At 40.6% G+C, this 24,507-nt stretch overlaps 1 protein-coding gene across 9 annotated transcripts in view; it reads right to left on the bottom strand.

The window, feature by feature from the left end:
* coro1cb (coronin, actin binding protein, 1Cb) overlaps nucleotides 1-24,507 on the bottom strand; it is a 69,795-nt gene that overhangs the window by 14,864 nt on the left and 30,424 nt on the right. For all 9 annotated transcript variants that reach the window (XM_017496175.3, XM_017496170.3, XM_017496171.3 and 6 more), the window contains 5 exons: nucleotides 20,547-20,669; nucleotides 20,289-20,418; nucleotides 7,690-7,871; nucleotides 7,109-7,228; nucleotides 2,496-2,600 (listed from right to left, as the gene is read on the bottom strand). In XM_017496175.3, the coding sequence (XP_017351664.1) occupies nucleotides 2,496-2,600; nucleotides 7,109-7,228; nucleotides 7,690-7,871; nucleotides 20,289-20,418; nucleotides 20,547-20,669 (660 nt within the window). The remainder of the gene's footprint in view (nucleotides 1-2,495; nucleotides 2,601-7,108; nucleotides 7,229-7,689; nucleotides 7,872-20,288; nucleotides 20,419-20,546; nucleotides 20,670-24,507) is intronic.

Below are 24,507 nucleotides of genomic sequence, written 5' to 3'. Positions count from 1 at the left end.
TGCGAAGTCTTGCAACTGTTGGTGTCAAGGTGAATGCTTCTACAATCAGAAACAGATTGCACAAATTTGACCTGCATGGGACGTGTGCCAGGAAAAAGCTATCTAGAAAGAACATTAAAGCAAGATTACAGTTTGCCAATGAGCATATAAGCAAAGACCAGGCCTTTTGGAATAATGTGCTTTGGATAGATGAATCAAAGATAGAGTTGTTTGGCCACAGTAACAGCAGACATGTTTGGCGGTGACCAGACAGCTTTTCAGGAGAAGCAGCTGGTCTTTATTTGGGGTTAATCAGAATAATTTCATTGATGACAGCCATATGATAATTGTGTATGATAACACATTCCCAGTTATAAAAGAGTGTGCACACATATGCAATCAGGTTATTGTAACCTTTTTTATTTTTCCTATTTTCCCCTAAAATTTCTGATTGTTTTTCACTAAATTATAATACATTATTTTCACACTGAGGGCTCTGAAATCATATATCTTATTTTCATTTTTTTACATTAGAAAAGCCTGATATTTTAACAGGGGTGTGGACTTTTTATATCCAGTGTATACTGTGATAGACAGCTAAAATAACATTGTCAATGTCCAAATATCTATTGACCTAACTGTACATGTAACATAAATGACTAAAAGGCTGAACTTGCATTTCTTACTACACCTAGTCAAAAAGGTCAGAAGACGTGTTTGAAAGGGTGCATCTAGGAAGATAATCCACAGTTGGGTGACATGGCCCAGGGGACTGGTTTATACTTGCCGTACACTTTTGTGTGCACTTGCAGAAGTTGCAGCAATGTGAGCAGCATTGTTCATATACTCTCCTGCTTATGTACATCTGGAGGATGAACTCCAGAAGTCATTCACCGCAAGTCAGATCCAAAACATCATAACATAACACAAATAATTGATTTGTCATACTTTATCATAAAAGCTCACAATTCAAAACTAGAAAAATACCCCAAATTAACAGGAGAGCATTTTAGACATTTCTTCTACACCACAGCAAGACCACCCTTGGTAAATATGCGCAAAAAAGGCTGTAAAAAATTGTCTTTATTTTTATCCTTTTGATCTTTTGTTAAAAAAATTAACAAAAATTTACCGTTTTAGTCAATACATTGTGCTACCTTCCTTTGCCAAAATAACAGCTCTAAGTTTTCTCAAATAATGCTTGATGAGGTTGGAGAATACATGGCAAGTGATCTGAGACCATTTGTCCATACAGAGTCTCTCCAGACCCTTAAACGCTGGTGGACTCTTTTCTTCAGTTCACCTCACAGGTTTTCTATGGGTTTCAATTCAGGGAACTGGGATGGCTATGGCAGGACCTTGATTTTGTGGTCAGTAAAACATTTTTGTGTTAATTTTGATGTATGTTTTGGATCATTGTCCTGCTGGAAGATCCAAACATGGCCCATTTTAATCTTTCTGGCAGAGGCAGTCAGGTTTTCACTTAATACCTGTTGATATTTGATAGTCCGTGATGCCATGTATCCTAACAAAATGTCCAGGTCTTCTGGCAGAAAAACAGACCCAAACCATTAAAGAGCCATCACCATATTTAACCGTGGGCATAAGGTACTTTTCCATATGGCTACCTCTCTGTGTGCGCCAAAACCACCTCTGGTTTTTATTGCCAAAAAGCTCTATTTTGGTTTGATCTGACCATAGAACTGATCCCCTTTGAAGTTCCAGTAGTGTTTGGCAAGCTGAAGATGCTTGAGTTTGTTTTTCTATGAGAGTAGAGGCTTTTTTCTTGAAACCCTTCCAAATAACTTGTGGTGATGTAGGTGACTTCAGATTGTAGTTTTGGAGACTTTCTGACCCCAAGACATAACTAACTTCTGCAATTCTCCAGCTGTGATCCTTGGAGATTTTTTGGGCACTCCAACCATCCTCTTCACAGCGTATTAAGACAATATAGACACACGTCCAATTCCAGGTTCATTCATAACATTTCCAGTTGACTGGAACTTCTTAATTACTACCCTGATGGTGGAAATGGGCATTTTCAATACTTTTGCTATATTCTTATATCTACTTCCCATTTTCTGAAGCTCAACAACCTTTAGCTGCAAATCACAGCTACATTCCTTGACCTTACCCATTGTTATGAATGACTAAGGGAATTTGGCCTAGGTGTTACCTCATATTCATACCCCTTTGAAACAGGAAGACATGGTTCCTATTACTAGTCACCCAGGTGTACTAAAAAAAATTAAAATAGCAATTGGAATATACTTAAAGTATATTTTTCTCATATGAATTCATAGGGGTGCCAATAATTGTTGCACACCTATATTAAATAGTTTTTTTTTTTTATAAACCTGTGTTGTGTTTGCAGTTGTTTGATATCCATGAGAGCAGAGTATTTTTGTGAATTCTTTTAACAAAAGATCAAAAAGTTAAACAATAAAGACAATTTTTCATATTTACCAAGGGTGCCAATATTAGTGGAGGGAACTGTATGTGTACAAATCTCCTACCTTTCCACAAAGGTAGACAATGTTGGTGTCCGGGTCATAGAAGGGAAGTAGTACTCCATTGCTGGTGTCCATCTCATGTACTGAGATCGGCTCATCCATGTTTTTCTGCAAATTAAATAAATTAAATGTTAAGTGTCTAGGCACGTGATACAGCAAACATCATATAATGTTACCTAAAGAACACAATGGTTCTTATGCAGCTGCATGCAAACAAGGGCAGATTCAGACTCACATAATGAACAAATCTCTGTCTGATTCAAGAAACATGTCTCTTATAACAGTAAAATGAGTGATTTAAGCACAATTAATTAAATGGCTCTAGGTGAGTAGAAACATGGTCCCACCCACTAGTGAATTTATATAAGGGTATTTAAGATACCCTTATATACAGCCATCCATTTTCCATACCGCTTATCCTAAGCAGGGTCACGGAGGAGCCTGGAGTCTATCCCAGGGAACTCGGGGCACAAGGCAGGGGGGACTCCCTGGATGGGGTGCGAACCCACAGCAGGGCACAATCGCACACAAATTCACACACTCAGCCTACAACACATGTCTTTGGACTGGGGGAGGAAACTGGAGTTCCTGGAGGAGACCCCCGAGGCATGGGGAGAACATGCAAACTCTGCGCGCAGTGCAGATGTGGGATTCAAACCTCCAACCTTGGACGTGCGAGACAAATGTGCTAACCACTAAGCCACCATGCCCCCTTCCTTTATTTAAAATAAATAAATAATATAAATAAATAACAGTGTTATTTTAGAAAGCATCAACAAATCACAGACAGTGGGCATAAAAATTTTATTAATCAATAAATTAACACTGTTTCTATGAAGAAAAGGGTGGTTCAATTAGTTTGTGTTTTGCAATACTCTGTTTTTACTAGCTATTAATGGTATAATTCATGCATACACAGAATGTCATGGAACTATTCCCTGTTTTTTTCTAAAAAAAAATTTAACCTCTTTCCAACCTCATGTGCTGGCATTTATGTGAAGTAGCTAGATTTTTATTAATTTTAGGGCCAATGTCCGATTTATTTGAGGCCAGTCCTGCAGTGTGTCGGCCGGACAACCTCCACTCGATGTTCCCCATGTGGAGACAGAGATAGAGCATGGGGAGACCTTAGAGAGTCAGGGGAGGAAAGTGAGGTGGAAACAGGGTCCAGATTTTTGGTTTTGGGGCCCCCAGGAACAGGGGGATAAGGGGGAGAGAAGAGAGAGAGAGAAAGAGAGAGAAGTACCATGGACGCCTGGACCAGGGACCACTGCAAAAGAATGATCATTATTTGAATATAATTTTGTATTCCAGTCGCTGCAGCTTCATGAGGTCAGCCAGCTCTTCACCTATGCGCAGCAGCTGAAGGACTCCTGTCAGTGGTGAGTGACGGCAGAGGAGCAGGACATGGAACAGATCATTGAGGTGGTGGTACTGGAGCAATTCGTAGCTTAACTCCCAGCAAGAACAGCAGAGTGGGTCAAAGCCGTGCAGCTGGTGGAGGATAATTTGACAACGGTCCTTAGTCCAGACATCCATGGTGTTTCTCACTTGCTCTCTCTCTTGTCTTTCCCCTCTTATCCCCGATTCCAGATCCCTGCTGGTTCCACCTCACTTTTCCTCCACTGCCTCTCTGTGTCTCCCCATACTCTTTCTCACTCTTCACAAGGGGAACATCCTGTGTCCACCGGAGCTGGGGCAAAGCCTGGCCAGGTGTTGGCACTGAGGAGAAACCAGACATTTCCAGGATCAGTGTTCCTGCATGGAGGTGGGAATTCTGATTTGGATCCCTGATGTGCCTCAGGCCTCTGACAATTGAGCAGTAATGTATCACATATTGCTGTGTATACAAGGGAGTACATGTCTAATCAAACCTCAGCCCACCAAAGCCTGATTCAATGCAAGCCTTTAGGAAGTGCACGTTTGGTGAAGGAAAACGTCTTTGTTTTCATCCTCATTGTTTATTATTGGTCACAGTGGTTCATCTAAGAATTGAATAGGGAATACACACTCTGAAATAAAGATACAAACTATAGTTTTCTTTGTCGCTGGGGTGGTATCATCAAAAGGTCCATCTTTTGTATCTTGTAATATATGCCTTTAAAAATATTTTAATGTATATAAATGGACCTTAAAGAACACTGATGTACATTTAAATCTTTACTCTTAAAGCTAATTGAGCCTAATTTCTGGTTTATGGTTGAGTGCATGCTGTGTGCATTTTGGCTGCTGCTCCTCACTGGCTTTTCTGTTTGTTTGTGACTACATCTGTTTGTGTTTCTTCTGTTTCCTGCTTACTGGTGTCTGCTCCAGAGTTATCTACGTCTGACATAGTGCTAATATGAATCTTCAAATAAACCAAAAGCGGATTTATTTATTACACTAGCATACACCGAACACATGAAAGAGTACAGAGATGCTATTTGCACCACCAAATCAGCCTATCTGTCTTCGGCCACCCTCCTCCACTCTTACAGGCTCGGTTACACTTGGCAATGATTTTCTTAATTTCTTTCAGAATAAAATTGATAACATTTATGAACAACTTTCCCCTCATCGATCAATTGAGAGTCAACTTACCTGCTCCTCCCTCTCTTATCTTAGTCCTTTTCAATGTTTCACCTCAATTGATCCATCAGACATAAAAGATCTTTTTGCTAAATCCAGAACCTCTACTTGCTCTCCTGACCCCGCTCCTACTCCACTTCTCAAGGCATGTTTACTCACGCTCTCAGCTCCTTCTTCTAATATCATAAACACTTCTCTGGTCACAGGTTCTGTTACCATCTCCTTTAAAACTGCCAGTTACTCCCATCCTCAAAAACCCTCTTTGGACCCAGAAGTCCTTAGCAACTACAGACCCATTTCCAACCTTCTATTTTTATCGAAGCTCCTGGAGAAAGTTCAATCTCATCTATCCAGAAATAGTCTATATGAACCTTTCCAATCTGGCTTCCACTCACAACAGAGTACAGAAACTGCCCTCCTCAGGGTAGTCAATGATCTGCTTCATTCAGCTCTGGTTCCATTAGCATTCTTGTACTTCTGGACCTTACTGCCGCTTTGATACTGTTGATCATACCATACTGCTCTCCTGTCTTCTGTTTCAATTAGGTATTTGTGATACAGCTTTGGCCTGGTTTACATCATATCACACAAACAGACATTTCATCTCTATTGGCAAATTCAAATCTCGCAGTGTTACTGTCTCTCAGGGAGTTCCCCCAAGGTTCCATTCTAGGTCCAATCTTGTTTATTATCTATATGCTTCCTCAATTATCCATCACCACAACCTACAATTTCATATTTACAAAGATGACACCCTGATCTATCTCAGCTCCAAACCCTCTACTCCACTTTCTCCCTCTTCCCTAATAAACTGCCTTGGTGATATTAAACACTGGATGTCAGCAAACTTTCTAAAACTAAACAGTGCAAAGACCAAAATCCTCAGCAAACAAATGGTGCTCTAAGTAAGGTTAATGACCTCTATCTGACCATTAATGGCACTGACATATTTCCATCTGACACTGTTCGCGACCTTGGCATTATCATGGACTCATCACTGAACTTTAGTTCTCATATTTTATCTATAACCAAAACTGCCTTCTTTCACCTTGGTAATATTGCTCGCCTCCGTTCTTCCCTTAGCTTTTGTGTTGCTGAAACCCTGGTCAATGCTTATTTAGGGAACTGTAAGCTCATGTTTAGATTACTGCAAATCTCTGTTCATTGGTCTTTCATTTCTTTCCCTATATAAGCTACAGTTTGTGCAAACCTCAGAAGTCCGGTTACTGACTCACACTACAAAATCTGCCCACATAACCCCATTTCTGTACAATTTTGCACTGGCTTCCCATATCTGCCCACATTCAGTTTAAACTCTTCATGTTAACATATAAAGGACTGCACGGTCTTGCTCCTGTCTATCTTTCTGAACTTCTCTATCTCTACCTACTATCTTACTATCTCCATTCCTCTGATACTGGTCTTCTCTCTGTTCCTCGCTTATACATATCTTTTTGCTGTTGCTCCAAAACTCTGGAAGACCTTGCCTCAATACCTCAGTGAATGTTCAACTCTTTCATCGTTTAAATCAAATCTTAAGGTGCACCTATTCCCACTACATTCCCTGCCAGCTCTCAGTAGTTCCCTGTTCTACTCCGTTCTGTATGTATGTGTTTATTTATTTATATATGTTTATATATGTTCATGGGTATAAACATGTATGTGTGTGTGTATGTTTACATTTACATTTATTCATTTAACAGATGCTTTTATCCAAAGCGACTTACAAATGGGTATATATATATATATATATATATATGTATATATATATATATATATATATATATATATATATATATATATATATATATATATATAAATATAAAACCTAAGACGGGATAAAACACTCAACCATCTAATGGCTCATTTTTTTATTGGCCAGATATTGTACACAGGTGGTGTGCAGCATGTCATGAATGTCAGTTGGTGAATCTACCAGCCGACAGGTCTGTTAGTGCTTTCTAGAAAATGCAATAGGCCATGTTGTTATTGTAGTAACATACTGTTTAACACTTTTACTTCAGAGAGGGGTGTGTCTTATTCCTCACCGAGTTCCATAAGGCCAGTTGTCTCTCACTCATGCGGCTAAAGCCAGTGGTGAAGATGTTGCCATCAGCGAGAAAGATGGCCCTCATGGGCCGTGCACCCTCATGAGCTTTATCCTTCTCCTGTAAAAGACACAGCAAAGAGATAAGAACAAACTACAGCAAGAGAAAAAGTCTGCTAACTTTCCACTAAGCTACATATACTTCTTTGTTTTCATCCTCATTGTTTATTGTTTGTCACAGTGGTTCATCTAAGGGTTGAATAGGGAATACACTCTCTGAAATAAAAATCCAAACTGTAATTTTCATTATTCCATCTTTTGTATATTGTAATGTATGCCTTTAAATATATCTTTAGGTATATAATTGAACCTTATGGAGCACTGATGAACCTTTAAACCTTTACCCTAAAAGCAAATTAATAATATAACATTATACACATTAAAGGTACAAAAGATACACCCTTGATGGTGCAATCCTAACAAGAAGGAAAATAAGAGTTTTGTATCTTTATTTCTGAGAGTGTATCATACTGCCTAATATCTTGGAACAATCATCAACATGATCAAGTGTATGCTACTAACTGCAGTGATCTTGGCCTTGCGTGGGTCAATGATGCGCACTTTCTTGTCCTTGCAGGCGGTACAGATGAGGCTGCCATTGCGGTTCCAGCACACACTGAAGATCATGTCTGGGTGCATGTCATCCAGTGTGATGAGGGCCTCGCCAGTGCCCACATTCCAGATCAAAATCACATTATCACATCCTAAACAAGGGAAAGATAGTCATGCAGCAGTTGCAGGCTCTTACTGACCCTCTACACTTTATAGGCATGTAGCATTTTAAAACACACTCTGGATGTAACAGGATGTAAACAGAGGTTAATGTAATGCTGTAAAAATATCTGGTCCCTTCTAGGTTATTCATATTTCACACTGAGGCCCTGATTTAATTTAGGTTTGCGTCTGTAATAATACAGTACTGTGCAAAAGTCTTAGGCACCATATTTTCTTTAGTAGAAACTTTGTTATAGATTTTTATTTTACAACTTCTACATTATCAAGTCAGTACAAAAAACATTTTAGATTTCCAAACATTAGTTTTCCAGCACAAAATGAAATGTTACAGAAAACAGTTTGAATGTCAGTAAAGAAAGCAGCATATTATGTAAGAGACGACTTTTCAGACAAAAACATAATGAAGGCTGCTGGGTTTTGCTGCACAAATAAGAAGCAAGTGCGAAAGTCTCAAGAAGAACTGTGACTGGTATAACTTACCAGCTAATTTCCTTAAAAACTGCACAAATTGTACCGGAGGCTACTAATAAATATTTTTAAAGCAAATGGTCGTCACACCAAATAATGACTTTATTTCATACATTTCTGTTTACTGCTCTTTATAGTACTTTTTTATGTAGAAACATTTAATTTCATTATGTTTTATGTTGAGATGCACCAATGTATCGGCCAATAAAGGCAATTTTTCAAGCTATCGGCCGATTGTTTAAAAACATCCGATAATCAGGGCCAATTATATCCTGTCAATCAAAAGAGGGCAGGAAAACACACTGATTTCATGCTGTGTGTAAAGATGATGTCTCTTGTGTGGAATGACGAAAAAACTGCAGTTTGTAAGCTCTGCACTGCTAAAATTATATATATATACACATACATATATATACATGTGTATATATATATATATATATATATATACACACATATACATACATTATATATATATATATATATATATATATATATATATATATATATATATAATATATATATATACACACATATACATACATTATATATACATATATATATATATATATATATATATATATATATATATATATAAAAAAAATCACAGAAAACATATTTATAGAGTAGTATGTCTCATATCCAGTTAATGTTAATATGAGTTATTCATCAATCTTCTACCGTTTATTCCTTTTCAGGGTCACGGGAAACCTGGAGCCTATCCCATATAGGACCTCGCACTTGTGGGACAGTACTGGCAGTACTCTGGCAGTACAGGACTCTTCTACAGAAAGCAGCCCAAAAAGTCACTAGATTTGTCAGTAGGTTCTTTTTTTGGAGAAAAAAGAAAGAAAGAAAGAAAGAAAGAAAAAGTCTCTGAAAGCTGTCCAGAGCTGTCTTTGTCAAAATGAGTGAGTGAATAGTGGGAGGAGGGGGAGAGGCTGCAGCAGGGAGTCATATTTTAAGTGAAAGGATTGTATTTGTGTTCTATCAAAAAATAAAGCTCAAAAAGCCAAATTCAAGCACTTTAAGCACCATGTATGAACCCTGCATCAATGTGTTGGAACGACCAAGTCAAAGTCCAGACCTCAACCCTACTGAGATGCTGTGGAGGGATCTTAAGAGAGCAGTGCATAAATGAATGAACTGAAACACAGAGAATATTTAATTCAAATTATTGTTGCTAAAGGTGGTGCTACATGTTACTGAATTATAGGGTGTACTTATTTTTTCCCACCTGGATTCTGAACATTAGTTTATTTTTTGGGAAAAAATGATTACATATTGAAATCCGTTGTGTTTTGTGTCACCTGAGAATATTTGTTTGTTTATTGAAGTTGGTGAGGACCACACAATAAAAATAGAAATTCTGTTCAGATAAATAAAACAGAATTGAAGGTGGATGTACTTTTTCCCCATGACTGTATATAGTCCATAACAGACAATTAAGCGTCCTCCATCTTATTAACCACCAGCCGCCAAGGAGGCGGTTATGCAAATCAATTAATTTAGCATTCACACTTTGATTTACTAAGCCATTAAGTCACACTGGAAATGGTGAAAGTGTGCACAAATTCAAATGTCCAGAGCACATGTTACATTTGTGGAGGCCCATTTCCCCATATGAAGGCAAAATTATACAATTTACTAAATTTCATTAAACAAAAAGGTATTCTCTAAATTACACCTAAATTATATCTTAGTTAAATAATATGTAAATATCTTAACATGATGACTCAATACTACCATTGATAAAGTTGGTTGCCCTCCACCAATATTGGCACCCTTGGTAAATATGAGCAAAGAAGGCTATGTAAAATTGTCTATTTTTTAACCTTTTGATCTTTTGTTAATGCACATGCATATTTAGACTTCTGTGTTTGCCCTTTTATTTTTGGGCCCGAGGGCCTGAATGGATTTGGATAAAAAAAAAAAAAAATATATATATATATATATATATATATATATATATATATATATATATATATATATAATAATAATAAAAAAAAATATATATATATATATATATATATATAATAATAAAAAATATATATATATATATATATATATATAAAATAAAAATATATATATATATATATATATATATATATATATATATATATATATATATATATATATATATATATATATATATATTTTAACCTCCACTTTTCTGGGAAGGCTTTCTACTAGACTTTGGAATGTGGCTATGGGGATTCATCCAGCCACAAGAGCATTAGTAAGGCCAGGCACTGATGTTGGGCAAGGCCTGGAGCACAGTTGGCATTCCAGTTAATCCCAAAGGTGTTCACTGGGGTTGAGGTCAAGGCTTTGTGTAGGCTTCTAGAATTCTTTTCACTCAAATCTTGGCAAACAATGTTTTCAAGGACCCAATTTTCTGCACAGGGGTACTGTCGTGCTGGAACAATTTTGGACCTCTTAGTTCTAGTTTGTCTAATAAATATTTTCAAAATAATTTTTTGATTTTATGGTTGCAGGGGTGCATTCTATTGAGCTAATTACATTTAGACAAGCTGTGATGAGAAAATATCTCATTATTGTTTTTTTCCCACTGTTGTGTTTGAAAATGTAATGTCTTGCAACATGAGCCGTCACGTAAAGGAGGCGCAGACAAAAGCAAGTGCAAATTAGGTAGTTTATTCCAAAAACAACAACAAGCCCAAAAGGGTAATGCAAAAATCCACGGCAAACAGGTCAAAACAGGTAAGGCAGAGAATCGAGGTCAATGGACTAAACAAAGTCAATATCAACACTTAGTAAAGGCTTGGTAACAACAGAGACAATAACAACTGAGCGTAGACTTCGCAATGACATTGTGTTCTAAGAGTCTCCATATACTGTGGAGTGAGTGTGTGTGAGATTGGTAACACGTGTGTTATTAGAACTCTGGAGAAGGTGAACGTGTGTGTGTGTGTGTGTGAAGTGTTTCTTCCGCCATGTTTGTAGTTGGTGGTACATCCTGGGAAATGGAGTCACTGGTTTTCTGTGATATGACAGAGTTGAGTAACATAGGGAGTTCTGAGCATACTCAGCCCAGGGGAGAAATCTGGACCAGTCCTTTGGGGTTGATGCACAGAATGTCCGGAGAAACCTTCCTATCTCCTGATTGGCTCATTCCACTTGACCATTAGCTTGTGGGTGGTATGCTGAGGTTAGATTGATGGCGATACCCATCTTTTCATGAAACTGGACCGGATTCTGGACGTGAATTGCGAACCCCAATCACCATCAATCTCCTCCGGTATTCCAGAGTACCTGAATACGTTCTGGAATAGTAGTTCGGCAGTTGTGAAGGCTGATGGGATGGTTGGCAGTGGAATGAGACGCAGGTACTTTGAAAATTGATCAGTGGTCAGTAAGATGGTAGTGTTACCTTGAGACTCTGGTAGGGCAGTGATGAAATCAGTGGAGAGGTGGGACCATGGGCATTCCGGTATGGGTAGTGGCTGAGGCTTGCCCATGGTCAAGCAGGAGGACACTATGCAATGCACCTCCCTTAACATGTTGGGTTGCCAGTACTTCTCTTGCAACAGATGGTAGGTGCGTTGAGTACCTGAGTGACCAATGGTAACCATCATGTGGGCCCAGGAAATGAGCTCCAGCCGCTGCTGCTCCGGAACAAACTTCGCTGGTGGACATGCTGCTTGGATTTGTGACCTTGGGATGCATGTAGGGTTTGATCCAATTCCCATTCGATGGTGCTGACCACACAGTACTGGTACAATGTACTCCTAGTGGTTGTCTCAAACTCCTGTGAGAGGGCATCAGCTTTCGCTTTCTTGGACCCGGGTTTGTAGGACAAGATGAATTGGAATCTTGAGAAGAAGAGGGACCAATGGGCTTGACAAGGTGTCAGATGCTTGGCTGTATGTGGATACTCAAGCTTCATATGGTCTGTGAAAATGATGAAGGGGTGCATAGCTCCCCAGCCAATGTCCCATTCTTCCAGGGCTAGTTTGACCGGCAAGAGTTCTCTGTGCCCCACATCATAATTTCGTTCTGCTCAGGACAATTTCTTGGAGAAGGCAGCCAATGGGTGAAGCTTTGGCTTGTCCCTGAACCTCTGTGAGAGGATGGTTCCCACTCCTGTCTCCAAGGCATCTACCTCCATGACAAAGGACTTGGAAGAAACAGGGTGATTGAGAATGGTAGTGGTGGTGAATGCTTTCTTGAGTTGATTTAACACTTCTTGGGTGGCTGGAGTCCAGGTTAGCCACTTCAGCTTGCCTCATAGCAGTGACGTTAAGGGGTGTGCAATGGAGCTGAACCCTATGATAAAACGTCGGTAGAAGTTGGCGAAGTCCAGAAATAGCTGTAAATCCTTAACAGCTCGTGGAGTGGGTCGCTCCACCACCGCCTGCACCTTGCCTTGGTCCATGGTGACTCCCCTCAGGGCTGATGATATAGCCCAAGAATGATATGGTCTGCTGATAGAACTCACACTTCTTTGCTTTTACATAGAGCTGCTGCTGCAGGAGTCTTTGCAAGACCTGACATACATGGAGGACATGTTCCTCAGGGGATTCGGAGTAGATCAAAATGTCATCAGTGTAGGTGATGACACTTCTCCCCAACAGGTCTCTTAGGACGTCGTTAATGAGACATTGGAACACTGAGGGGGCACTAGAGAGCACATATGGCATGATCAGGTGCTTATAGTGGCCCGGGGTGGTACTGAAGGCCGTTTTCCACTCATCTTCCTTCTGGATATGGACCAGGTTGTAAGCACTACGAGGGTCCATATTTGTGAAGATGATTGCTGACCTTAGTTGTTCGAGGGCTGCAGGCACAAGTGACAGAGGATAGTGGTACTTGACAGAGCATTGGTTGAGGACCTGGTAATCTATGCATGGCCTGAGGCTGCCTCGCTTCTTCTCCACAAAAAACAAACCAGCAGAAGCAGGGGGTGTAGAGGGTCTGATGTACCCTTGTTGGAGTACCTCCTGAATATATTCCTCCATGGCTCGCTGTTCTGTCTGTGAGAGTGGATACACCCATCCATGTGGTGGGTTGGTTCCGGGCAGCAGCTCAATTGCAGAGTCATACGGCTGGTGAGGTGGTGGTACGCTTGCTTTCTCCTTGCTAAATACCTCAACGAGGTTATGACACTCAGGTGGAATGTGAACTAGAGCGGATTGGTTGAGACTTTCCACTGTTGTGGCTGCTAGCATGATAACTGATGCTTGAAGACAGTGTGCATGGCAGTAAGGAGACCAGTGAGTGATTTGTTTGTTGGTCCATGAAATATGAGGATCCCAACCATGGGAGACCTAGGATGACGGGATGTCTGGCAGAAATAGTGACGTTGAGAACAATGGTTTCCTTATGGAGTGCGCTGATCTGGAGGAAGAGGGGTTCTGTGCAGAGCGAGATGATCCATCCTCCTATTGGAGCTCCATCAATGGCTTGAATCTTACATGGTTGCAGTAAGGGACGAATGGGGATGTTGAACTGGTTCACTGTGTCTTGATCGATGAAGTTCCCCGCTGCTCCGGAGTCGATCAGTGCTGCGAGAACAGAAGACACCCCTGAGTGTTCAACCATAACTGGCAGAATGAAGGCTTGGTGAAAGAGTAACCGTAACTGTGATGGTCTTTGGGAGCGGGGTCTCTAGTCCCCTCTCTCCGGTGTCCCGACGAGACCTGAGAGGGCACTGCCGGATGAGATGGTTGTCTTTTCCACAGTAAAAGCAGCAAAACTTTCGACATCGCCTCTGTCTCCTTCTCGGTGAGCCCTGTTGGGAGTGTGATCGAGGACGGACCGTAATAGTCCAGTAAACTGTTCATAAGAGGAGGTGGGCTCACCGCCTTGCTCCCACACCCCTGTTGCCCAGGAGAGAGTGTTACCGGTTAAGAACAGCATAAAGTAGGTGACCTTACATGTCTCTGGCATGCCGGGATAGCTAGCGATGAACAAGGACAATCGCAGAAGAAAACCCTTGCATCGTGCAGGATCCCTGGCATACTTCTCCGGTGCTGGTATTGGAGGAAATGGGGTATGAGTCAGCATGAAGTCTGGTCTGCTTTGGGAAAGACAAGTGACCTGCTCAGTCAGATAGGTGAACTTTTGGTGCTCATCACCCAGGAGCCGTCCATGGGCATCGACCGCTTAATGCCATGCCGGCGTACCTGCTGCTTCCATATATGGTGAAGTATTCTGTCAACATGTGTGTGTGGGAAGTGTAGTCCTTTTCAGCTATGTTTGTAGTTCGTGTTGCATCCTGGGAAATGGAGTCGCTGGTTTGCTGTGATATGACATGAGCGAAATGAAGTTATGTCCTTATTCAGCTCACATTTGGAAAAGAAATGAAAGAACAATTCCTCATTGAAATGTCTGGCTAAAACCCTAGAAAAGAGACCAATTAAAATGTTTCTGGGCAAACGACTGAAAAATTACTGATACATCACTCTCAGCAATACATCACTCTCAGCAAAGAGTTCCCTGTGCTGCTTAAAAACATGTTCCACTGTCCAAAGCTGTATGTGGCATGTGCCTTTTATATGGTCTTACTTGACATTTCATTTGTCACCTGTCAGTATCTTGTGAGCAAAGAAATCATTAATTACACAATCAATTATGTAGATATTAGTGACAATAAGTATGAGGAGCACTCCTCTTAATCAGTTTACTCATGATTACACCGCTAGGGGTTCCTGCATACACATAGTCAGGAGAGTGCATAAATATATACTCATCCTCACACACGAAGAACTTCGTATTCTAATAATATAGCCGTGTGTATGTATATGTGCTGTAGACAAATGAGAACCCAAGAGTTTACATTTGAAATGATTACACTTTAAATTTTTACATTTTAAATTTTATTTATTTAAATAATAATGATACTCACACCCATATCATTCATTAACCAAATCACAATATTAAGTTAAATTCAGTTGAGTAAACACAGACAGGTTTAATTGCAGCCATCTCTGCTAAATCAGAGTAATCAGAGTAACAGTAAAATGTTCACCACTAACAAATGTCACTTATGCTATGATTAAAAAAAGCAGAAAAGAGGGAAACAATTGTTAAATTATAGATCAGGAAAGAATTACAGACCTATTTCTAAAGTTCTAGGACTCCCCCATCTCACAGTAAGAGCCAAATGGAAAACAACTGGAACAATTAGGGCATTCCTGGATATGGTCAGTCTAGGAAAATGTCTTCAAAGGCTCAGAAACAACTTATTCAGGAAGTCACAAAAGATCCAGTCAGCCAAGGAATTTCAGTTCATGTCATGATAAAAAGGAGAAAATATGGGCAAAATGGAATTTGTTTGGGATAAGCAGCAAAATAATATCCCACAAGCCAAAAACGAGTCTACATTTAAGGTCAACAGATTGCTGAAAAAAAAAAAAAAAAAAAAAAAAAAATTCTGAGGTGGCCTAGTCTATATGCATGATGTGCCTTGCAGAAGTATTCCCCCCTTGACCTTTTCAACATTTTGTAGTTATAAACTGGAATTGAAATGGACTTCATTGTAATGTTACTTGATTTACAGAATATGTCTCAATATGGCACCACAGACTTGGAGGAATACACAGCAACATTGACTATCTACATCAGCAAGTGCATAGATGATATGACTTACTTCAAAACTATCACCACACATGCAAACCAGAAACTGTGGATGACTGTTGAAGTGCAGCTGTTGAAAACCTGAGACAATGCCTTCAGGGATGATGGCAAGGTAGTCCTCCGCACAGCAAAGGCTAATCTGTCCCAGGCTATAAGAAAGGCAAAGCGTAACTGCGCAGAAAGAATCCACAGTCACTTCCTAAACACCAAGGTCACAAGGCATATGTGGCAAGGCATCCAGGAGGAAGAGGGGAGAGAGAAGGAGCAAACTGGAGAGAGAGTCAGAGTGAAAGAGAGGAGAGAGAGAAAAACCACACTGGTCCCAGACACGCTGTCATTTGGTTCTCAGCCAGCTGGGAAGTGATCCTCACCGACGATGGCACTGGACTTCTGAGCAGGTGGGTGCGGTTCCTTCCTTTTTACGGCAGACAGCAGCCACATCCCCGCTTCCCCGACAGACGGCTATGGCTCCTCCCCTTTTCTGGCGGATGGCAGCCACATCTATGCTTCCCCAGCAGACAGCAGCAGGTTCTCCATCCCCTGGCAGACAGCAACCGCTCCTCCCCTTTAGGGAGACGGCAGCCCTCTGCATCCCGGCAGATGGCAACGACTCCTCCATCCACCTTGGCAAACGCTCCAGCACCACCTCCTCCTCTACGTTGCGATCCACCTACAGTGACAAGAGCTCTTCGAAAGCATGTTCCTTCTCCTTACCAGGTTTCAGCACCAGTGTAACAAACATAAAAGTGAGGCAAGGAGAAGATGGCAACAGGCTGAACGTAAAACATGAACTAACTTCAATAATAAACCAAACTCGGAGCACAAAGGGCAATGTCCATCTCTCTTTTGCACACAGTCATACTACGTCATATAGACATACTACATCTGCCATGTTGGCATTGTCATGTGACCTTTGATATCATCATAAACACTAAAATCTTAAAGGGACCACCAGATTAAAGCAACCGCATTAATGGCATAATGCACATCAAGAAAGTTAACTGAATTAGCAATTTAATGTGGGCAGTGTTAACAGGCTGAGGTAAATTTACTGCCGTTAGCTTGGCTGGCTAAGGCATGATGGAGATCACAAAAAAGGTTTAAAATTCTGTGACAGCTGCTTAATACTTTTTAATACTTAAAAAGAGCAGAAGTGCTCTCAAGTGATTTTTTTTTTTTTAAACTCATCCACACCAGTCTCGTTGCATTATGGGATTTGTGACTCGCGTAGTGTCCATCAGTTGCATACAGCAAAATCTCACCAGAAGCAATACGACATCCAGGTATTTTTCGCCTACTGAGAATTCAGACATACTACACCCCTCTGGCATACTACTTTTTGCCTACTGTGTAGTAGGGTAATACGCAATTTTGGACGCAGCCAGGTATTTGTGTGTGTTGTATATTAGCTCCAATACTTGACAACGGAGGTGGTGGGGGATACGTTTTTTTTTTTTTGGAGTAGGGGTGAGTTGCTCTCTCTCATAGCTAGCAGAAAATAAGTGCAATTTACAACACTGACCATAACAAAACAAACATACAAACAAATAAAATAAGAAACTCGAAACCTAGCTGAATCAAGCAAACAAGTGTGCTAATGTTATCTATATACTTATTGAGACACTGAAATGACTTACCTCTTCAACAGAAAAAAAAAGCCATCTCTGCAGCATTATTTCAGATTTCAGCGTTTTCCTCACCTCTCAGAAGCCATGCTGTTTATTCTCGTTTTAGCATGGTCTCTGTTGCTTTGACTGCAGGCTCTCCACAGTTTGAGGCTTCTTGGTTTTGACAACAGCTGATTCCCCAGATGTCAATGATGGCGTTTAGAACTATCCAGATTAAAAGCAGCCACCTTGATGACAATTTTAAAATCTAAACAACTGTTGCAAAAGCAAGCTACAAACTTCACCAGCCCCCACACACTGCAATATAGTAGTCAGCTCTTATTCTTTCTGTTTACGAATGTGACGTAAACACGCAAAGACAATGATGTCATGAATGACGTCCATGACATTTCCAGCGGAATCTGACCAGACAGCTCAATTTATAAATCCTTATTATAAGCTTATCATTACGAATCAGGGTAAGGTAAGGATACAGTTTTGAACACAGATTTTTTTTTTTTATGTACTTGCTCAATAGTTGAGTTTTGTTCAGCACTGCAGCTTTAGGCAGTCTAACTATAGGAACCTCCCTTTAATCTGTAAGATCCTAGAAAAGGTAGTAGCACAGCAGTTAGGCTCATACTTGCATAAAAATCACATTCATTAAATCTTTTAGTCAGGATTTAGGCATCATATGTAGCATGAAAGCTGACCTTAGTATTTGAATATGAATTTTGTATTCTTTAATTATATACACATTTTTTTCTGTGGTGTATTTAATAATGTACATTTTTAATGGATAAATTTACATGTAAATTAACATGTTTTTTCCTTTGTTTTTAAATTATTGGGGTAAGATTTCCATCCATCTTCTACCGCTTACTTCTTCAGGGTCACAGGGGAACCTGGAGCCAATCCCAGGGAGCATCGGGCACAAGGCGGGGTACACCCTGGACAGGGTGCCAGTCCATCGCAGGGCACAATCATATACACACTCACACACCCATTCATACACTACAGACACTTTAGACACGCCAATCAGCCTACCATGTATGTCTTTGGACTGGGGGAGGAAACCGGAGTACCCGGAGGAAAACTGCAAACTCCGCACACACATGGCCCTGGCAAGAATCGAACCCCGGACTCTGGAGGTGTGAGGCAAACGTGCTAACCACTAATTTGAGAACCCCATGAGTAAGCACATTAAGTACAGGTGTCCCATTAAAGTTGTCGATGAGTTAACAATTCCAGGTTTTAACACTACAGGGGTGAAAATTTATGAAATCGGGAAGGACAGCTTTTCAATACTTTGTATAGCCACATTTTGCTGCAATACAGCTGCAAGTCTCTTTGGGTATGTCTCTATTAGCTTAGCACATCTAGCCACTGGGATTTTTGCCTATTCTTCAAGGCAAAACTGCTCCAGCTCCTTCAACTTAGATGGGTTGTGTTGGTGTCCAGCAATCAAACCACAGATTCTCAACTGGAATGAGGTCTGGGCTTTGAGTAGGCCATTCCAATACATTTAAATATTTCTCTTTAAATAGTGTAGCTAGTCATTGTCCTGCTGGAAAGTGAACCTCCATCCCAGTCTCAAATCTCTAGCAGACTGAACCTGCTAGAAGACTGCTAGCAGCCATTCATCCAGTCCCTGCTGATGAAAAGCATCCCCCCAGCATGATGCTGCCATTACCATGTACCACTGTGGAAAAGGTGTTCTCGAGGTGTGTGTTGGGTCTGCAACACACAGCATTTGCCATAATGGCCAGAAAGTTCATTTTAATTTTAATCTCATCTGACCAGTGAACCTTCTTCCATGTGTTTAGGGAGTTTGCCACATGCTGTTTGGCCAAATGTGTTTTTAATGTTTTTTTTCTTTAAGCAATGGCTTTTTTTCTAGCGACCTTTCCATAAAGCCCCGCTCTCTGGAATATATAGCTTAAAGTGGTACTACTGATAGCTACAGTCATCTCTGTTGTGGATCTTTGCGTGTCTTTGTTGAATCTCTGATTAATGCCAAGCTTGCAGTCTGAGACTTTTGAAACGTCCTCTTGTCAGGTTTGTAGTGGTGCCATATTTTTTTTTCCATTTTGTGGATTTCATTATAATATTATAACTCTGTTGTATATTCAAAGTTTGGGATTTTTTTTTTTTTATAACCCAACCCTGATCTATACTTCTACACAACTTTGTCTCTACTCTGTTTGGAGCACTCCTTGGTCTTCATGTTGCTTGCATAGACTCAGGAGCTTTTCAGAACAAGTGTATTTATACTGACATGTGACAGATCATGTAACACTTTGACTGCATGTGATTATGTGACTTCTGTAGTTAACTGGTTGGGCCAGATCTTTTTAGGGGGTGTAAAGGGGTGAATACATATGCACTCACAACTTTTCAGTTTAAATTTTTTCTCCAAAACAAGGTATTTTTTTCATTCCACTACAACAATTTTGACTATTTTATTAAGTCCATTACATAAAATCCAAATAAAAATAATTTTTTAATTGCAGGTTGTAATGCAACAAAACACCAAGAAAAACACCAAGGGGCTGAATGCTTTCAGAAGGCACCGTATACTGAAACTATTAGTCCCTATCCTTTGTACCAACATTTCTTAACCCACTTTCCAAAAACCTTTCGAGTTTACCAACTAAACTACCTGTAAATAAAACTTTATGTTTAGTTAAGTCTGTCCAGCAGGGTGCTTACCAGCACTGAGGAGGACATTACGGACTGTGGGGTGCCATGTCACGATGCCAACCCGCTTGGAGTGTCCCTCCAACACCACAACGGGCTCTGATTGTGGAGCAGTCAGTCCGTTCTCTGGGATCTGCCACACCTGGGGGGATGATAATAAGGAGTGCAATGCAGCACATTAACTCTGTTTACAACCGTACAGCCTGGATTATGTTAACAGAGCTTTGTTCTGTGTTCATTTTACACTCAACTATGTTTTAAAAATCATACCATTATAGTACAATCTTCAGACCCGCTGGCAATGACGTGATCATTGTGAGGGCACCAGTCGATGTCCAGCACAGGGCCAGTGTGACCGCAGACAGTTGGGTAGGCCTTATCGATACGACCTGTCTGCAGAAGAAAGTGAGGAAAATTATATTCCAGCAAGCAAAGTTCAACTTCAACAGAGAAAATAACATGTAACGTGCATAGATGAGACAAAGCAGGATGTAAGTGCTTAAGATCTGGGTTATGTTTATTGAGGGAAGTCAATAATCATAGTCACAGTTCATACCAGAGGTCAGGTAACAGGCAGGCAGAAACAAACTTGAATAATCCATAGAGCGGGAGCGAAGGGCCGCCTCTTCCAATACAGAGTAATGGGACCAACAATACTGACACTGACACTCAAGCTTTAACCAATATATCCTTTTAAAACCAATATTGGTAAGCCTGTGTTGAATGAACCTCTTCAATACATGGTTCTAACAGGATTCATTTAGTTTTTCAATAATCACCCTCTGTGTATGTTCAGGAAGAAGGTTTATTTACTATTACTATTTAGTTACTTATTTATCTTTATTTATTTATTTGTGTTAATTTGTATTTTTTTTAATATTATTTTGTATTTATTTATTTTTTTATAATTTTTTTTTTAATATTATAATTGTTTTTATTTACTTAATTATTTTTCACCTGGCCTCTTTTAGAGACACTGTAGGTCACAAATTGTACTCCTTCGGAACCAAGGTGGCGACAGTTTGTTGAATATTTCCTAAAAGGCAAAAAAGACCTGGTGGTCTTTTATGTCTTTTAGGAATTACTCAGGGACTTGCATAAGTGCACGCCTTTTTTGGGAAGACGCTTCAGTGGGTGGGAGAAAGTTCATTAGTTTATTTGTTCTTGTTCATTGTCACGTGTTATACTTGGTCTTCTAATGCTACTTAAAGGGCTACACTTGCTTTTTATTTTTTTCAAAGGATGACTCAACAACCTAACCGAAAGGGGCAGTTAGCTGAGAGTACACATGTTTTGTAGTTGGAACTGTAAAGGTCTAAACCATCCAATAAAGCGTAGGAGTACATCATCTCCAGCACTTGGGAGATCAGATTGCAAGAGAATCATTTGAAGGTTTCGGACCACTCTAGGTTGCAGAGGGGATGGGTTGGCCAACTGTATCATTCTGCCTTTCAAAGCAAAGCCAGAGGCGCTGCTATTCTAATACATAAATCAGTAGCAATTTATTTTCTCCAAGGTAATTTCTGATGCTAATGGTAGATATATTATCGTCACTGGAAGCATTCACAATACTAAGATGATTCTACCCAACGTATGTGTACCAAACTGGGATGACAACTTTTCTCACACTTTTTTTTTTTTTTAAGCGTCCAGATATGTCCTCACACTTTGTCCTTGTGGGGATTTTAACTGTTTGATGGGTCCCTTGGACCGTTCCTCCAGTAAACCTAGCAATCCATCTAAATCTAATGTTATCAAAACTTTTCTTCAAGAATCCTCCGTTATAGACTCCTGGCGGTTTTTTTTTTGATCCCACAGGCATGGAGTACACATTTTTCTCCCCTGTCCATCACACTGACACCCATATTGATTATTTTTCCTAGACAGTAGACTTATACCCTCCATCTGCTCATGTTCTCGCAGTTCTATCGTCATAACAGACCACGCCCATCTGTTCTTAGATTTAACAGAAGGTTAAATTCAGTACCTAAATTCAATACATCTTGGTGTTTCAACACACGATTGCTGTCTCATGGCAAATTTCTCTCATTTCTGACTGCTCAAATTTCTGTTTTTATAGCCATTAATGAGATACCTGTTGTCTTCCCGTCTCTTCTTTTGGAGACCTTTAAGGCATACATCAGGGGATAAATTATGTCTTATACTAGTTTTGATAGGAAACAGTGGAAAATGAGATTATCTGAGCTGATTATTCGAATTTTACAGTTAGCTAATATGTATGCAAATTCACCTTCCCCAATGGTGTACAAGGATCGTCTCTCTGCATAAATGGAGTTTGACAATTTGTCTACTGTTCATGTTGAAAACATGGTATTTACATCACGATATACTCATTATGAGTATGGGGATAAGGCAAGTAAATTACTTTCCCACCAACTTCGCCAAACATCCTCGACCCATAAGATTGACCAAATTCGAACATCCACAGGTTTAACAACTAATCCTCAGCTAATTAATGATCAATTTAAGGGCTTTTATGCCTTCTCTATACTTCTGACCAGTCAGCTAGCCCTTCAATTGTCAATTATTTTTTCAGCACTCTTACTGTCCCACCTATTAATACTGTTTATAAACTTCACAGGCAGCAAGTGCAATGCAGTGTTCTAAGTGCCCTGGAAATGAGGGGTTCCCTATAAATTTTATAGGAAGTTTATGGTTAAAATAGTCCCTCTCCTGTTCAGTATGTTTACCCAAACATTGGATACCACCTCTATTCTACAATCTTTGTCACAGGCCTCTCTCATTAATATTGAAAAAAAAAAGAAAAAAAAAAACAAAAAAAAAAAAAAGAACAAAGACCCCCTGTCCTGCAGATCCTACCATCCAATTTCCTTACTTAACGTGGACTATAAAATATTAGCTAGGGTGCTAATGCTAACGGAGTGGGACTATCTTTTTCGCACTTTGGAGAAATTTGTCTTTGGAGAAAGGTTCATTACTTGGGTCAAATTACTATCCACCGCCCCACTAGCATCTGTCAGAACAAATGACAGCCACTCAGGCTACTTCCCTCTCTTTAGGGGCAAGACACAAGGATGCCCGATGTCCCCTATGCTATTTGCCATTGCCATTGAGCCTCTTGCAATGGCACTTTGATCTAACCCTCAAATCACAAGGGTGACCAGGGACGGCATTGAGCAGAGGGTATCACTTTACGCAGATGACTTGCTTCTTTATGTCTCCAGGTCTGATATATCTATACCCGTTGTGCTCTCTATTTTTAACTCATTTGGTCCTGTCTCTGGCTACAAGCTGAACTTTAATAAGAATAGATTATTCCCTCTAAATGCTGCAGCTCACAGATATTTTAACTTATATTTCTGGGCGGTGTCACGGTTCGGATGGTTGAGCCAGAAGCAGATGCAGACGCAGATGCAGATAAGGACATTTATTTAAAGAAACGTATTAAGAAACAAATACACTATGAAAACTTGACTAAACACACTGTGGCAAGAAACAAAACATCGAGACATGAACAACGGGAGTCTAAGACAACGAAAGACAAGCACATAGTGCAGACCAGGACTATATATACACGAGTGCTCATTAACCAAAATGTGAATCAGGTGGTCATGTGACAACTAGAGCAGTGCAGTGGCTGATGGGAAGTGGAGTCCAGAGTTTCTTGATACGTGACAGAACCCTCCCCCAAGGGCGCTACACTCGGAGCGCCCAAAATTATACGTCCTCCATCGGGTGGTCCTGGCCCCCTGGAAAACATGTCCCCAGCAAAACCAGGAGGCCGGGTGGCTTCCACAACGGCACAAGGAGGCTGAGATACTTCCTCAGCTGAACATGAAAGCGGGGCGACGTCCTCGGCAGAGCATGAAAACGGGGCAACGTCCTCGGCAGAGCATGAACGCAGGGCGACGTCCTCCACGGGACAGGAGAGGGGAGCGATGTTCTCCATGAGACTCAAGGGGGGAGCGAGGTTCTCCGCGAGGCCAGGAAGAGGAGCGAGGTTCTCCGTGAGGCCAGGAAGAGGAGCGAGGTTCCCCGCGAGGCCAGGAAGAGGAGCGAGGTTCTCCGCGAGGCCCAAGGGAGGAACGATGCTCTCCGTGGAGCATGAGGGGGGAACGATGTCCTCCGTGGAGCAGAAAGGGGGAGCGACATACTGAGAGAAGCAAAGAAAAGGAGCGACGTCTTTAGCGGAACATGGAGGCAGAGTGACATCCTCAGTGAAGCAGGATGGCAGAGCGACGACCTCAGC

Source organism: Ictalurus punctatus, chromosome 28 (assembly GCF_001660625.3).
Source record: "Ictalurus punctatus breed USDA103 chromosome 28, Coco_2.0, whole genome shotgun sequence".
In the NCBI taxonomy this organism is placed as follows: Eukaryota; Metazoa; Chordata; class Actinopteri; order Siluriformes; family Ictaluridae; genus Ictalurus; species Ictalurus punctatus.
Note: the sequence above shows the minus strand (reverse complement) of the source record. Positions and strands in the feature narration are given on the sequence as shown.